A 16,443-nucleotide genomic window follows, 5' to 3' on the forward strand; every position below is an offset into this window, starting at 1 on the left:
AATGACTCTCAATGATTTCAGTGCTTTTAAATTTGTCGAGCTTTGTTTTATGGCCCGAGATATGGTCTTTCTTGGTATATGTTTCTTGTGCACTTGGTAAGAATGTGTATTCTCCTGTCATTGAGTGGAGTGTTGGATAAAATGTTGATTCAGTCCTTTCGGTTGACGGTGTTTGGGATATCTTTAATTTGCTTGCTGATTTTCTCTTTGTACTATCAATTGTTGAGAGAGAAACGTTGAAGGATCCAACTATAATGGTGAATTTGTCTATTTCTCCTTTCGGTTTTGCTTCATCTATCTGTTGCTTGGTGCATGGACATTTAGGATTGCTACATGTTCTGGGTAGATTGATCTTTTTGTCATTACATTATGTCCTTTGCTGTCTCTGGTAATGTCCTTTGCTCTGAAGTCTATTTTATCTGATATTAATGTAGCTATTCCTGCTTTCCTTTGACTGATGTTCTCTTGATATATCTTTTTTCTATCTTTTTATTTTCTGTCTTCCCACATCATTATATTTGAAGTGAGTTTCTTAGGGACAGTATATAATTGAGTCATAGGTTTTATTCCACTGCAAGTCCATGTCGTTTAGTTGGTACGTTTAGACTAGTTATATTTAATGATTATGATATCTTAGAGTGTAAGTCTACCATTTTATCTTTTGTTAACTTTTTGTTATGCCCGTCTTTCATTTTTCTGTTTCCTTTTCCTTCCTTCTTATGGGTTGTGTGAGCATTTTTAATTCCATTTTAATTGAGCTACTGTGTTTTCAAGTGTGTCTCCTAGTATAATTCATATAGTGTGGGTTGTCCCAGGTATTACGTTATGTATACATAACTAATCACAGTCTACTGATGTTATCATTCTCTCACTTTGAGTGAAGTACAGAAAACCAACCTCCGTTACATCCCTTTACCCACTCCCATTTATAATATAATTGTCTTAAGTATTTCCAATACGTATATTTAGAACCATATCAGATAGTGTATAATTTTCACTTTCACTTCTCAAACATAATTTGGAAAATTTGAGAGGAAAGCAAAGCCCATTTTATTTGCTCATGTTTTTCTTTACCGTGTTCTTTCTTCCTTCCTGAGGTTCCAAGATTCCTTCTTTTCTCATTTTTTTTTTCATTTATACAACTTTCTTTAGCTATTACTGGAGGATAGTTCAGATGGTGACAAATTCTCTTAGTTTCCCTTTTATTTGAGAATGTCTTGATTTCTGCTTTATTCCTGAAAGGTATTTTCACTGAGGTGACAGTTTTTTCTCTTTCAGCACTTGAAAAATATTGTGCCAATTCTGGCCTCAATGGTTTCTGATGAGAAATTCATTGTCATTTGAATTGATTTTCTTCTGTAGCTAAAGGATCAATTCTCTTAGGCTGCTCTTGAGATATTTTCTTTGTTTTTAGTTTTTAGTTTTTAGTTCTTTGTCTAGTTTTCAGAACTTTCATTATAATCTATTTTTGCCTAGATTTCTTTGGGTTTTTTTTTTCCATGTTTAGAATTCAGTCAGCTTCTTAAATCTGTAGGTTTATGTCTCTCACCAGATTTGGGGATTTTTCAGACTTTATTTCTTTGAGTGGTTTTTCAGCCCCATCTTTTCTCTCTTCTCCCTGTAGGACTCTGAAGACATGAAAATTACATCTTCTGTTATATTCCCACAGGTCCCTGAGGTCTTTTAATTTTTCTTCAGTCTATTTTGCCTCTGTTATGTGGATTGGGTCACAGTTACTGTTCTGTCTTCCGGTTCACTGACTATTTCCCCCATCCCCTCCACTCTGCTGTTGAGCCCTTCTGCTGACCTTTTTATTTCAGTTACTGTATTTTTGAGTTCTAAAATTTATGATTGGTTCTTCTTTAGATCTCCTTTGCTAAGGCTTTCTATTTTTTCCCATTTGTTTGAAGCGTGTCACAAATGCTCATTGAAGCGTTTTTATCATGGCCACTTTAAAATCTTTGTCAGATTATTCCACCATCTCAGTCACCTTGATATTGCCATTGATTAACTTTTTTTTTAACCGTTCAGTTTGAGATCGACCTGGTTCTTGGTATGACTAGTGGTTTCTCAATGAAACCTGGACGATTTGGGTGTTACGATTATGCTATGTGACCCTGGATTTTACGGAAGCCTTGCTCCTGCCAGACGGAAGTTATTCAGGTTTCCTACTTGGCCCCCGTTGATGCCTGCTGGGTAGGGGTGAGAGTTCTGCCTCCATGTGGTCTCCACGGACACTGCAGAGGGCAGAGAAGGCAGGAAGCAGGGAGGGGTATTCGTACCTGGCAAGGATGGAAGTCTTGATTCTTCATTAGGTCTCTTCAGAATGCCTCCTTATGTTACTGAGTGGGGGATGGAAGGCCAGTTTCCCCACGTGTCACTACCGGGGGCCAGAGACTTTATCATCAGCTAGCAAGAATTAAAGTCCCAGGTCCCCACCCAGGCTCCTCCATCAACACCCCAGTAGGGATGTCAGGCACTTGCTGCAGCCTTGTGAGAATCTGGCCTCCTCTCCACTTGGTCTTTGCTGGCATGGGTGGGAGTGGAGCCACAGTACTTTCTGGGGTGCTTGGCTAGAGTAGAATGATTATGGTCTAAGGGAGTTGCCTTGTGAGGCTACTTCTTTTCTGCTTTTTCGGCTAGAGAAAAGAGGCTTTTTCTGAGCTTTTTTTATTTTTTATTTTTTTTTTTGGTCTGCATCTGTGGTCATTTCCAGGTTGTGAGGCTCTTCAGCTCCAAGCCTGGAATCTATGAGGCCACAAGAAAACTCAGATTTCTCATGTTTCAAGGTTCCTAGCTGGTCTTCCTTCTTTGCACCTTTTTTAGAGTCTTCTTATATTTGTGTCCTGGCTTGTCAATTGTATTTAGCAGGAGGAATAAGGCACATTCATTGCCTAATTTGGCACTACAACTCTTTGGCCAAACTCTTCTTTTTGACAGGAAATCACCCAGAGTAAAAAGAATGAGAGTTCTTCCGATGCCCAAACTGGTCTGCTTACCCCTGTTTTCCAAAACCTAGTCTGGAACAGAAAAAATAGAACGGTGGTAGTACAGCCTTTCTTCCCTCCATTTCCCAGTTTTGATAGTCAGAGGAAACTTGAGACCAGGGAAAACTAGAGGAATCTATCTCTCTTATTTTGGGGATGGAATTTGCATTGCGTTACATAATTGTGGACTCTATCCTGTCCTCAGCCTGACTGCTCTTGAATTGTTCCATGTAACCTGAATTGTTCCATGTAACCTGAATTCTTTTCTTAACAAATGCAGTATCCTATCTTTGTAAAAACCACAGAGGTTTTTTTGTTCTCAATATCTTCAAGAGTTTGGAGTGGGCTTTCCTTCCCTGGAAGAGACTTGGGCTGATGTCCCTGTTCCATCATTTTCAAAAAATAATACAGAGGAATTTAGTTTGGCTGCTCTTGGACAACCCACCCTGTCCTGAGCTCAATGCTGGGCACCGTGGACAGATATAAAGACAAAAAATGCCAGGATCAAGTTACGGAGACACATAACAATAGTAAGAGAGTGAACCACAGCCCAAATACAAAGCACAGTGCCATTTTATGGAACCATGTCCTCGGTTCTCAGCCCAGGGCAGGTACTGTGAAAAACGCAGAGGAAGTACAAGACTTGGTCTCCGTCTGAGAGAACGAACCCACAGACAACATGTAGTGCTTCTAGGCGCCACCACTTACAGTGCCACCTCGCCTTGCCTGCTTGCTACGGGTTTCTACAGGCTCAGGGATCCCAAGTGGCATCTCTGGCTTGGCACTCTCTAGACCCCAGTGCCCCGCGGCCTCCTGAATTCCTCAGAGGCAACTCTGAGTCTCACATTCGAGACGGAGCTCATCCTCTTTCCCACCAAATCCATTGTCCCTCCTGCGTTCCCATCCAGGGTCATCATCCTTCGTCAGGATGCAGCTTCCGCGTCAATTCTTAAAGCCTTCCTGAACTTCCTCTGAGTTCTTCACACCTCCCTTTACCACTGTGGAGCCTCATGTGGTCTCCATGATGCGTCTATCACCATGTATCATGACGTGTCACCACCAGCTCTCAGGCGCAGTGGAGGAGTCAAGTTTTTAAAAACAAATGTTTATGGATCGGCAAAAAAGGAAAACGGGGAACGATTTACTACCACTTAACAGAAAAGAATTTATGATGGGCTCCTAGCCCCAGGGTATAACTCCTGTCTTATTGGAATATTAGGCTGGAAAACCTATTTTGTTTTGTTTTATTCTTGTCATTGTCCCTCGCTACATAAGTGTGTTTAACTAAGGTCAAGTTTTTGATCCTACAAACACATAAGTGGTTCTAGAATATACATGAGCCAAAAGATTTTCGTGTCCCACTATTTAGATTAAAGTGAGTAAAAATAAGTTCCCCAATGAGGCCGTGAGATCTCATTTTCTAGAGATCCTTAAAAATAGGTTAGAATTTCAGTAATCTGATAGATTGGTAGATGTTTGGCCTTACCTGAAAAAAAGGAGAACTTTGGACTAGGTTTTTCCTTGAGGAACCTCCAAGATTTCTATTTTGAAGACAGTCTAGCAGTTCATTTAAAAATAAGTTTTTAAAAATACCTATTTGTTTTTTAATTTGTCGAGGCGTCAGCTGTGACTCCTACCAGCTGTAACTACTGACAAGGTTTAAAAACAGACTTGTTGTTATTTGCTATGTTCTCCACGTTCCTGCTTCTTGGCCATTGGGGACGACCGACTGAAATGCGGGCATAAGAGTTTTTTATTCCCCAGCATCCTCAGCTCTCGCTCTTTCCTGACACTGCTCAGATTTTGAGACGGGGGCACACCCCCTCCTCAAAAACAAGTCAGCCTCTAAACGGAGCCCGGTGGGAGGATGTGTGTAAGATTGAGTTCCATAATTATTACCGGAGAGACATCAAGAATACGTGCACCTTCAGTGAATGTCCGTTGACATGCGCCTTTCATACATAGATCGCAGTCGACACACCCTGCTTAAACAGGGATTTAAAACAAAATCAAAGAAAGCACGTTAACTCCAACATCCCCCCCACCATCAGAGAAAAAAACCAGCAGCTCCCGTGATGGGAGGGAATGAGCCTTAATTCAGGACCCATTTTCCCTCCTCTTTGTCTTCTAATTGAATTTTTTAAACTGTAGAAAAATGTACGTAACAGAAAATTTACCCTTTTAAAGTGTAATTGTTCAGTGGCGTTTAGAACATTCACTGTGTTGTGGAAGCGTCACTGCTGCCAAGCCCTGGAACATGTCCCTCTCCTCAAGAAGCGTCGTGTGCTTCACGCAGCCACTGGCCACTCTCTTCCCCCGGCTCCCTGCCCTGCTGTCCCTGGCCGCCATTACTCTTCTTTCTGCCTCTATTCTGGACATTTCATGTAAATGGAATCATACGACACGTGGCGTTTTGGTTTGGCTTCTGTCACCATAATGTTGTCAAGGTTTACCCATGTGCGACATATATCGGTATCTCATTCCTTTTTATGGCCGCATAATGTTCCAGTGGGTAGACATACAACATTTTGTTTATCCATTCACCAGTTGATAGACACCTGGATTGTTTCCATCTTTTGGCTACTGTGAATAATGCTGCTATAGATATTCGTGTACGAGTACTTGTTTGAGTCTGTTTTCAATTATTTTGAATGTATTTCTAGGAGTGGAATTTCTGGCTGATACAGTAATTCCATGTTTAACTTAATGAAGAGCAGAAGCTACACCATTTTACAGTCCGACCGGTAGTGCGTTAGGGTTCCAGTTTCCCCACGTCCTCTCCAACATTTGTTTTCTGGTTTTGTTTTTTTTCTGGTTTTTTGTTTATTATAGCCATCCTAGTGGATGTTAAGTGCTATCTCTTTGATCTGCATTTCTGTAATGACTAATGAGCAGGATATAAAAACAAATCTGTACCTAGTCATCCTGAGTGTGGTAGTGAAACCGCAGAACACCAAAGACAAAGAGAATTAGGAAAGCAGCTAGAAGGAAAACAGATTAACTCATTCTCTCCATGGGTAGACAATACAATGAAAATAAGAAAGGAGAAAAGAAGGAGCGAAGAAAAAAATATGATGAACCGGAAGCATAAAACAAATGATACCATTTAGACATATTTTAAAACATAATTATATATTCATGTGAATGCACATATCTAAAACAAAAGTATGAAATACAAACAAAAGATAATTTCTAACTTCGTTATGAGGGAAGGAGAAGAATGGAATCAGAGGATTTTCGGGACTTTATATTTGAGACTTTCTATCGTTTTGTTGAAAACCGGAGTAGTTCTCACAGCCAGGCCCACTCCTGACATTTGCAGGACTTGGCACACAAGTACATAGGGAAACCACGTACCACGTCTAAGAACGTGGAAGTTATGCATCAGGCTAACAGATAGCCCTGACCTTGATGAATACGCCTGCATGAAGACAGCGGTGCTTTGTGGTTCCCAGATCCTTTGGCGGTCCGAGCCAGGAAGTGGTAGCCCAGGGAAGGGTCGGCTGTGTCTCACACACCCCACCCTCCCTTCCCAACTCCAGCTCTGTCCTGCACTTGGAGGGGATGTGCGCACAAGTGTGCGGACACCACATCCACACATCCCATGCAGAAAATCACCCCTCAGCCACTCCCACAGGCCTCGGAGTGCGGATGCTGGCTGTATGGCCTGCTTTTAGGGGGATGGAGCTAGCAGGGAAGTGAGGTTAGCCCTGGATGCCCACTTGGGGGTCACTGAGCAGGGACTTCTAGGGTCTCAGATACCCAGAGTGGGAGACCAGTGTGGGCTCTGGGTGGATCTGTCTCCTTAGCCCCATGGACTCCTCACCAGGTGGGAGGAGAGGCTGCAGGACGGAGGGGCTCCCTCTGAAGCATGGGGTCAAAGGGTGGTGCTACCATTTGCTAAAGCTGAGTGGGTGAGTGCGCTCTTGCTGTCCTGGTTCCTGACTGTTACTCTGTGTTTGGAATATTTCATTCCAAAAAAAAAAAGAGTAAAGCATCTGCCATTCCATGAGGGAATTGGGGTCATCTGCCTAGCACAGAAGCAGGGTCAGGAGGCTGCCAGCAAAATGCCCAGTGACCTTTTTACTTGTCACAGCTGAGTCTCCTCACCTGCCGAGTGAGGGACCAAGACGTGGGATTGCAAAGGCCCCTCCCACCCGCGTGGCTGGGTGAAGTTCTCATAAGCCCCACCACTAGGAGGAGCCGGTGGGCCTGAAGCGTTGGCTGGACCAGGAAGGGCCAGGGCAGGGGAGGGGCCTGGTGGCAGCATAGCCCTGTGTCCATCCCCTGTGTCCCAGGGGAGAGGGTGCCCTCTTCAGCCACACAGGCCGGACAGGCTGCAGCCCAGCCCTCGCCACACCGGCACCTTCCTGGCTGGAGTCACAGCTGGGCCGGGTCAGACAGGAAGGACGGCCCCCCGTCACACTCCCCACATCCCCAAGCCCGCACAGGGAGCTACAGACAGTGAGGGGACAGCGGCCACACGGAGGGACAGACACTCACCGGCTGCCCCATCCTTGTTCACCTGCTCAGCCCGCAGCCCGGAGCAGCTGCTCAGCAGGGCCCAGGGAGATTAATTTGGGCCCCAGGAGAAAAAGGGGGGAGCGGGAAGGGAACACAGGTGTGAAGGGGGAGAAAGGGTTCTTCCTCCCCAGCGTGAGACGTCTGCCCGGCTTGGCCAGCTGAGGCTCGCTCCTAATTGGTGATGAATTAAAACGTTATTCTTTCCACCCAGAGTCAGAAAACACTCTCCCCTGTACACCCCAGTCCACGGTGAACCGTGGCTCATTGAACTACTGGGAAAACCTGTGCCCTGCCCCTCCTTCAAATGACCCTGGGGAGGTGGGTGAAGTGGACTCTGGTCGGGAGACGTCCTCGGGCTTGAGACTTCCGGGAGAGGAGCTTCGGGTCACAGGCAACTGCAGCTTCTTAAAACAACTCTCAAGTTCCCACCAACGGCAGATCGGGGTGTATTTGCTGCCACAGCAAAATAGCAGAGACTTGGGCAGGACGCTTATAAACAAAGTTATCGTGTCACAGTCCCAGGGGCTGGAAGTCCAAGACCAAGGTGTCGGCGGGGTCGGCTCCTCCTGGGGCCCATCTGATCCCTCAGTTCGTAGACGCCGTCTTCTCCCTTTGTCCTCACATAGTCCTCCCTCGGCGCGTGTGTCCGTCTCCTCATGGGGACACCAGTCGCAGTAAAGTCCTCGTTTTAATGTAATTACCCCTGTCTCCAAATGTACTCACATTCTGAGGTATTGGGGGTTCAGACTTCAAGATGCAAATTTGGGGGGATACACGCAACCCGTAACAGAGGGCGCTGGCACACCCCCCTACACCAGACGTCTGCTTTGGGGCAAGTCAAGTGACATCCTGAGGGTGAGCCAGCTAAGCACTTCGGCCTGCCCGGGCGGGGCGGGAAAGGCGGGACGGCTCCGGATCCTGTGTGTTCAAGAAAATCACCTCAATTGTCACTGTGGTTCATAATAAGCACAGAGGGCGGGGGGCTGCAGAAAAAGCTGGCGGGGTCCGGAGGCAGCCGGTACCCATCGTTCACTGGTTGAGAAACAGCAGCTCCAGGTGCGGGGAGGCTGTTCAGATATTTAGCACAGAAACAAGTCACTTCTTCCAAAGCGTCCGGGAAGCAGGGGCCCGCCGGGTACAAAGGGCACTTGTGGTGAGCTTCCAGGAGGGGAAGGCGGAGTTCAAGGGCATCACGTACAAGCCAGGCCTGATGGGAAACAGGGCGCCTTTTAGAAGAGGGGCCAAGCTCCAAGTGCGAGATAGCCTCTACTGTGAGCAGGGGGGCAGCCCGGAAACGGGGCGCTCTTCCTGACCTGGGAAGCTTTTTTCCCTGTTTTATTTTACAACCTGAAGTCATCCAGCACACACCTCTGAGATGGGTCTACGTCAACGAGAGACTGACAGTGTTTGCTTTGCCTGTAGGATGAACGAGAGGGACCGCCTGTTGAAGAGGCTGAGCAGGAAGACGCCCCCCACTCTCTTTCGAGGAGGGTCCTTCCCGCAGACTGTCCCACGTAAGTGTCACCGCCAGCCCACCCAGGCCAGCTACGACGCCGACCAGGCGGGGAGGGCGGGGCCGGAGTGGGGGTTGGAATTAAAGCCTGGGCAGGGTCAGCTGGGGAGGGGACAGCTGCCAAGCTGGAGGCCACATGCAGAAGAGGAAGCAAGTGTCTGGCCTGAGGCAAGTACGATGGAATATTCCCTGGGACCCAGTCACATGCCTGAATGACAAGACCCTTAACACTCCAAATCCTGCTGTGGTTCAGATCCTTCCATCAGCCTCTCAGTAGCATTTTTTCTCCTAACGTTGAAGTGATATTACTTTTAAATTGCTTCCCCCAAAGACAGCAGTATGCTGTGTTTTATTTCATATTAGCCTGTTAATTAAAACAACAACAGGGGCCAGGAGAGGCAGACGAGACGACCGAGATCAGGGGGAGGTTGCAGGTTCATTTTATCAGCCCAGCCACTCGACTCCCTGTTGGCCCCGCTTCTGCTCCTGTGACCCCCGCCTGTCTCTCCAGCCCACGCGCCCCCTTTTGCACATGCACAGACCACCTCTTCAACCCACGCCCCACTTCCTGCCCTCTTTCCTCTCCCGAGGGGTTGAGAACGAAATGACTGGTGGCCAGGAACGGCTTAGGAAAAGTGGAGGACCGTTGTATCCATAATACAGGTATCGAGCATCTATGTCCAGTTCAGCTGAGCCCCGCCTGTCAGCAGATCTTCCCAGCCTTTCTCAGTGGAGAGAGGAAAGGGGTGAACATCGCCGCCTTTCAGTTGTCCCCTCCCTCCCCTCCCTGCCCCACGTGGAACATCAACGTGGGAGAAAGGGGACTGAGCCCTCACATGCCCATGTCCCGTAACGCCCTACGGCCCCAGGAGGTAGGTGGCGTCAGCCCCAGGAGCACCTGGCAGAGGCTCAAGTCTGTACGGTGAGTGGGCCAGCGTGGCCCAGACATCCGGGTCACGGCCCTGGTGCCTCTCATCCAAGAGACAGGTCACGTCAGAAGGCTTGATGGGGAAGTCTGAAGGGTGAAGCAGCGAGACCCCGCCACCAGAGCTGAGCTGCCCGGGGCCCTGTCCTGGCTGAGCCACTTTTTTGGGGTCTTAGGCAAGTTGACCTCTCTGGTTCTCCATCTGTAAAATGGAGGTGCTATGAGAACCTACCTGGGGTTACTGGGAGCATTAAACGAGGCTGTATATATCAGGTGCCTGGCCAAACAGAGGCCAGTAAATGGTTTTCTGCCACTAGCTGAGTAACTTTGGGAAACTTACATCTCTCTCTAAACTTCCGACTTCTCCTCTGAAAAAAAGTAGAATTGTGACATAATCTTACTCGGTCATCGTGAGGCTTTACAACGATGTGTGTAAAGCACCCCCTCTATACCAGACACAGAGAAATGCAAACCGTTCCCCATGCCACTCCTCCCATGCTGCTCTTCCCATGCTTCCACGTAACCACAGGAAGAATGCGTACAGCACATGTACCCTTGACCCCTGAACAGTGTGGGGGCTGAGGGCGCCGACCCCTCGTGCAGTCGAAGGTTCGCACGTAACTTTGACTTCCCCAAAACTTACCTTCTAAAAGCCTACTGTTGACCAGAAGCCTTACCGATAACACAGCCGATCAACACATGTCGTGTATGTCATACGTATTAGGTACTGTATTCTTACAATAAAGCAAGCTGGGGAAAAGAAAATGTTATTAACGAAACCATAAAAAAAAGAAAGAGAAAATACATGTATGCTATTTATTGAAAAAATTCGCACGTCAGTGCACCTGCACAGTTCAAACCCATGTTGTTCAAGAGTCAACTGCCTAGATCAAGACCAAGTGAGAACTTTTGTGAGAGAGTCATCGGATGTCTTGAAACAACTACTAAACATTTTACTTAAGTCTCAGTGTTTTGAAGGACAAAAAAAAGCATTCCAATGAACAAGTAAGTACAAGAAACTTTTAAAAAGCTTCTGAAATCACACCACGTTTCACAAATGCTCAGCAATGAGTAGTAAGAACCTGGTCGAATGTTTCTGTCATCGACAGACAATTAGAGAAGGCCCTCAGGCAGTTAGACACGCTCCTGGCCTGCGAGCAGGTCTGCATGGCTTGTCTCGGCCCCTGCCTGTCTCTGCTGGGTCTGTCCTTCCACTGTCTGGGGCCTCAGTCTTCCCAGGAAACTGGACGAAAACTCTAATCTCATGGGCACTTCTAGTTCCTCGTGGGCCACCGACACACAGTGTTTGCAGCGAGATCAGCGGTTCCTACACGGTCTAGTGCCCTTATCATCCATCCACAGCCTTCCCCATTTCTGCTGCTGTTAGGAATATTTTTCCAGGCAGGAATCTGCTACTTTCATTAAGATGATGTTATCAGAGCTCAGAGTCAAAAGAATGCTACTCAAGGGGAGTTTTATTCAAAAAAAAAAAAAAAAAAAACACAACGATTCTATAGACTTTACCAAATGTTCAACCAGGAGAAGTCGAAACAACTGAGAACTCACCTACACTTCCCTCTCCTTCCACCTGCCCTGTTCTGTCCCCGACTCCGGCTGTGTCTGAGGATTAAGAGGCCAGCCAGCCCACGGAGAGCTTTCTTCAGGCCGCCAACAGCGCTTCTGGCTGTCAGGACTTCCGGAAAGATGCATGAACGTGGGGAATGCTAAGAGCTGGAGGCTTCCTCTGAGCTCCCCATTGGATGCCAATGGCAGTTAAATGTTCATCCGGCCGAAGCTGGTGGTGCATCTTTGTCGGGCTGAGGGGTGCAGACTGGGGGAGCTGAAGGTTCTGGTCCTTCTTGTTATGGTTCTAATTCCCACCAGACCCAGTTTCTAGAAGGCAAATGAGTGATCTGAGCTGGGGGGATGCCTCCGCCCCCAGGATAACCCTAGCTAAGTCTCAGTGGAGGTCAAGAAAGTCCGGTTCCAAGTGCACAACCTTTTGGAAACGTGATGGCAGAAACAGCCCGTGAGACCTGCCAGAGAAGCCGTCGGCAGCGACCTCGGTGCACCCTGCACGGGGAGATTTGCCATTGGAGCAGGAGCTTCTCTCATCGCCTCTTCTGCTGGAGACCGACCGAGTGGCTGAGTAATCACCCCCGCCCCCAGTGCCCTCGTGCCCAGGAGGCAGGGACCAGCCGGGGCGCCATACCGGCTACGAGCACAAGAAACCCCTGCAGGTGGCTCTCTAGTAGGCACAGGTGAGATGTGAATGAAACGCAGGACAAAGAAAAGGCCAGACTCTGCTTCTTGCATTGGAACAGGTTGTGAGGAGACAATTCCAAAAGGCTTAGACGCCTTTCCCAAGAGGACACTCCCAAACGATGTTCATGTGTCAACAAGTTCCTTTTATTTCTTCCCATCCGAACCTCCTCCACTCCTCCCCCGCCCAAAAAAAAAAACAACCAAAAGCATAGGCAGCAATCATTCCAGGTGGACTGTGGTTGAGACAGGCTCCTTTCTTTTCTGGCATGGAGGTAGAGGTGTCCCCCGTTGGTGCCGTGTGTCAGTCAGCCCCAGACGAAGGACAGGGCTCTGTGGCCAGGGCACAGCTGTCCAGGACAAGCCCCGGTGTCCGTATGGAGGACCAGAGCTGTGAGAACCGAGACCTCACCTGGTCCTGGCATTTGTTTTACAAAAATGTAGACCGCGAATACCCAGAGAACATAAAGAGCCCGCGTCCTGTGGCTGAGTTACCGCCAAGCGAGGCTCAGAACCAGCCCTCGTCGCCCCCAGCACCTCAGGCCCTGTGCCCCGGGGCCAAGACGAAAGAGAGCAGGTGGGGAGCACCATCGTCAGGTGGAGAGCTCAGTAGCCATCGGCCACCCGAGGGCTCATGAAGGTCACTTACACGGTGTGCCCATTACTTGGGACCAGAGTCCTTTCTGTGAAGAAGCATCCGATGCAAAGAAAACGTCAGCTGTGTACCAGAAACGCTCCCGTTCAGCGACCCTGGAGAATGGAAACTGTCCGAGGCGAGAGCAGAACTCAGCCTCGCTCCTGGAGGAGCAGAGTTCTTTGCTGGGCTTTGCTTTGAAACGTCCCAAGGACAGGCGCTGCTTCTAGGACTGCGGTGAAGACGCTGCACGGAAGAGAATTGTGCTGGGACAGGCTGGTGGCCCAGCACCCCCAGGGAGGGAAGGAGGGGGGCCACCCCCCAGAAGCCAGACAACCAAGGTCGCCTCGGCCCCAGTCATCTCTGACCCAGCTTGGAAGTCCTGGAAAACCTACAAGCTCTGAGGGGCACAGGGTTGACGGGAGGTGTTTCCCCTTTGATCCCCCATAGACTCAAAGCTCAGCCTCTTCTCGAGGAAATTCAGGGGCACTGGGCCAGCACTGGAACGGGCCAGTGGGCCCCCTCTCCAAGTGCTCCTGCCCACCTGCTCGGGACCCATCTGCTCTGCAGCCGGCTAGATGGGCACACACTGGCCTGGGGCCACTTCCTGCGGCCGCCACACAGGGCGGGACTTGGGAGTTTGTGGGTTTGGTTTTCTCGGGGTTGGAGCAAGTAGACAAGAGTCCCCTGTGTGAGACTGTTCTGGGCAGAGCGTGCTCGCTTGTTCCGCCCTCTCTGCCGCCCGCTCCCTGCTGCCCTCAGCCGTGTCCTCAGTCGGCCCCCAGGCCACCTCCGCAGCCGGCCCGGCCTCCCACGGTGGCCCTCCAGTGCCCACGGGTTTTCTGAAAGGCATGCTCTCCAGAAGAACTGGGAAGCCAGCCCGGCAACAAAGCTCTGCACTTAACGGGCGCCTCCGAGCAGAAGTCTCCCTGAGCATCTTTTGAAGTCTCTCTCTCTCTCCTCCGTCCCACGAAGACGCTGTACACTGCTACTGCACGTCTTTATGCTCCAGGAACTCCATTTTAAGCCAAATGTCTGAGTAAAATCATTAACGATCCATGGGCACGATTTACGATTTCTTTTTCTCCTTTAAAGACTATGACAATGAACTGACAGCTCTGTTGGTGAGCCATAAATGCAATTTGGGTCACCGCTGCCAGGCTTTACATCGTGTTGTCTTTGGTCAGAATGTCTCATCCAGCTGTGGGACTTTTCCATTCCCCCCGACCCAGAAGGGTTAGCCAACAGAGAAAGAGTCTTGTCAATGTCCCCTCTGTGTCAAGGGCCAGTGAGGAAGGAAAGCCCCACATCAGGTCACCAGGGTTAACTAAGCCTCTTTCAAAATGGGAGACGCAGGAGAGCCTGGGCCTGGCTCCCAGCTGCACCACTCACTAGGTCTGAGACCTCGGGCAAGCCGTGCCTTTCCCCACCTGTGACATGGGAAGATTACTGTCGCATGTGTCATAGGGCTGTCGGGAGGAACAAACAAGCTATTTGTGCACAGCACATAGGACAATGTGTGATACACACAGCACTTAATAATTGTTAACTGCTTCTATTATTGTTGTTGTTATTATTATTGGACCCAGTTGTAAGAACCAGCCTTCCTGTGGCCATGAGGCTGATCGCTGACTTCCTCTTGATGTTATATTATGATCTTTTTCTTCATTCACACAGACAGAAACCCGCCATACTGTCTTATTACGAGTCCAAATCAGCCCGGTTTAAACACAGGAACACTCCGCTCACCACACACCCCTCGCCCGCCTTCACGGCCGGCGCCGTGCGTGTCTTCCAGCCGGCATGTCTAGGGCTTCATAAAGCAGCCAGCCAGCCTGCAGCCTGGAGCACACTGGGACACTCCCGCAGCAGAACCACCTGCCTTTCCTCCTGCTTGGCAGTGGGAAGGCGCAGACGTGGACCAGTGGCCCGCCGTTTACGCTTCTCGGGCTGAGCCCAGCTGCAGCCCCCTAAAATGGGCGGATGCTCACCCCTCAGGGCCCTCCCCACTCCGGCACCGACTGGCATCAGCAGCCAGAACCCCCGGCTCCACCCGTACCTGCCCCAGGTCCCCACAGACCAAAGCTGATGAGGCCAGCACGTGGGAACGCAGCCACAGTCTCCCCCAAAGCAGCTTCATCCAAACCTCGTGCGCCCCCCGCCCTTCACCCCCAGTCCCCCTCTTAACCCCTCATCCTGCCTGCTTCCTTTCAGACGGGTACGCCTTCTCTCAAGAAGAGCATGGAGCTGTCACTCAGGAGGAAATGGTCCGTGCTTATGACACCACCAAAAGGGAACCGAGGCAGGAATAGGGCCCGACGTCGGGGAGAAAACGCGTCGCGTCCCCTGACGGACCCTGGGAAAGGGATGCGGCTCGTAGCGCCCAGTGTTGACACATCCATCAGAAGAGACTGGTGTCGGCAGCCGAAACACCGGGAACCCGTTTCTGTGGCCTTAGCCGATGACCAGTTTGTTAGTTACATATCCCCTCGCAGACCTGGAGTGTCTCCTGCGGGGAAAGCCGTTTTTTTTTTTTTTTTTTTGGTTTTTTTTTTTTTTTTGGCTCTCGAATTGTCTGCAGTGCTTGGCCTAACTTTTGTTTACATTGTTATGAAGCATTCAACTGTGCTCTGTGAGGTGTGAAATTAAAAACATTATGTTTCACCGATTCTGAAACATCAGTACGAGTCGTTCTGGCAGAAAAGGTGAAGGAGTTTTATGTCGCGTGAGAAACCGTCTCGGGAAGGGCAGGGGGGCAGTGAACAAACCCACCTCCTGGTTTGTTCACTCACAGATTAAGCCCACCGGGCAGCATGTAAAAGTCACTTGAGGCAGGCCACGGTCTTGCTTTTATTCCTATTTTGTTTGTACGAAGTTGGCATAAACGTCTTGATTGCCATGAAAACATAAAAAGATGCATCTGGGTGGTAAGCCTGAGAACATTTATTTGAACCTCTCAGCCGCATCCCCAGTGGGGCGAAGCAGTCGGTGTTCCAGCAGAGTCTTCCCGGGGGGCCTCCTGCCCCGGTCCTCCCGTCGCCGTCCAGGTTCCTCGTCCTCAGGCCTCCTGCATGGCCGGCCGCTGTGCTCACCGCGTGGCAGCTGGCGGGCAATGACCCAAACCCACACGCTGCCTCGTTCTAGCGCAGATCCAGGTACCTCGTCTTCCACCGCCTTTTCCTTCCGTAACTAAGGGAAAGAAGTACAGCTCTCCCGCGTCTATTCTAAATGTTTATCTGCCTCTGTGGATCGGGGCGGTGGTGGGAACCCTGCCCTGCTCAGGCTCTCAGGGCTCACTTCCCAGCCCCCAGACCTCTGGACCTTCGGCTTCGGCTCCAATGAGAACCCACGCTTGTCCTCTAGTGAGCTGAGAGCACTTCTTGGACTTCCGCCGTCGGAAATGAATGAATTTACAGCGCGTCTCCCCAGCGAAGGAACACACCTGTCACTCTGGAGCTCTAGACCCGGAGGATGAGCAAACTCTGATCGATCGATGGGAGAGTAAAGGACCCTGAGGGGAGTAAGGGAAGACCCCCGCAGAGGAGAAAACCAGAAGCAAAGACACAGACCCCGGGTGGAGGACCCAGACCCCGAGCGG

At 49.6% G+C, this 16,443-nt stretch overlaps 1 protein-coding gene across 1 annotated transcript in view; it reads left to right on the plus strand.

The window, feature by feature from the left end:
* The window catches only part of ATP8A2 (ATPase phospholipid transporting 8A2), a 390,044-nt gene extending 374,638 nt beyond the window's left edge, over positions 1-15,406 (plus strand). Inside the window, exons 27-28 of the mRNA XM_023520615.1 lie at positions 8,934-9,025; positions 15,060-15,406. Of these exons, the coding sequence (XP_023376383.1) occupies positions 8,934-9,025; positions 15,060-15,157 (190 nt within the window). The 3' untranslated portion in view covers positions 15,158-15,406. The remainder of the gene's footprint in view (positions 1-8,933; positions 9,026-15,059) is intronic.
* Positions 15,407-16,443: the final 1,037 nt, after the last annotated feature.

This window comes from Pteropus vampyrus, unplaced genomic scaffold (assembly GCF_000151845.1).
Source record: "Pteropus vampyrus isolate Shadow unplaced genomic scaffold, Pvam_2.0 Scaffold272, whole genome shotgun sequence".
In the NCBI taxonomy this organism is placed as follows: Eukaryota; Metazoa; Chordata; class Mammalia; order Chiroptera; family Pteropodidae; genus Pteropus; species Pteropus vampyrus.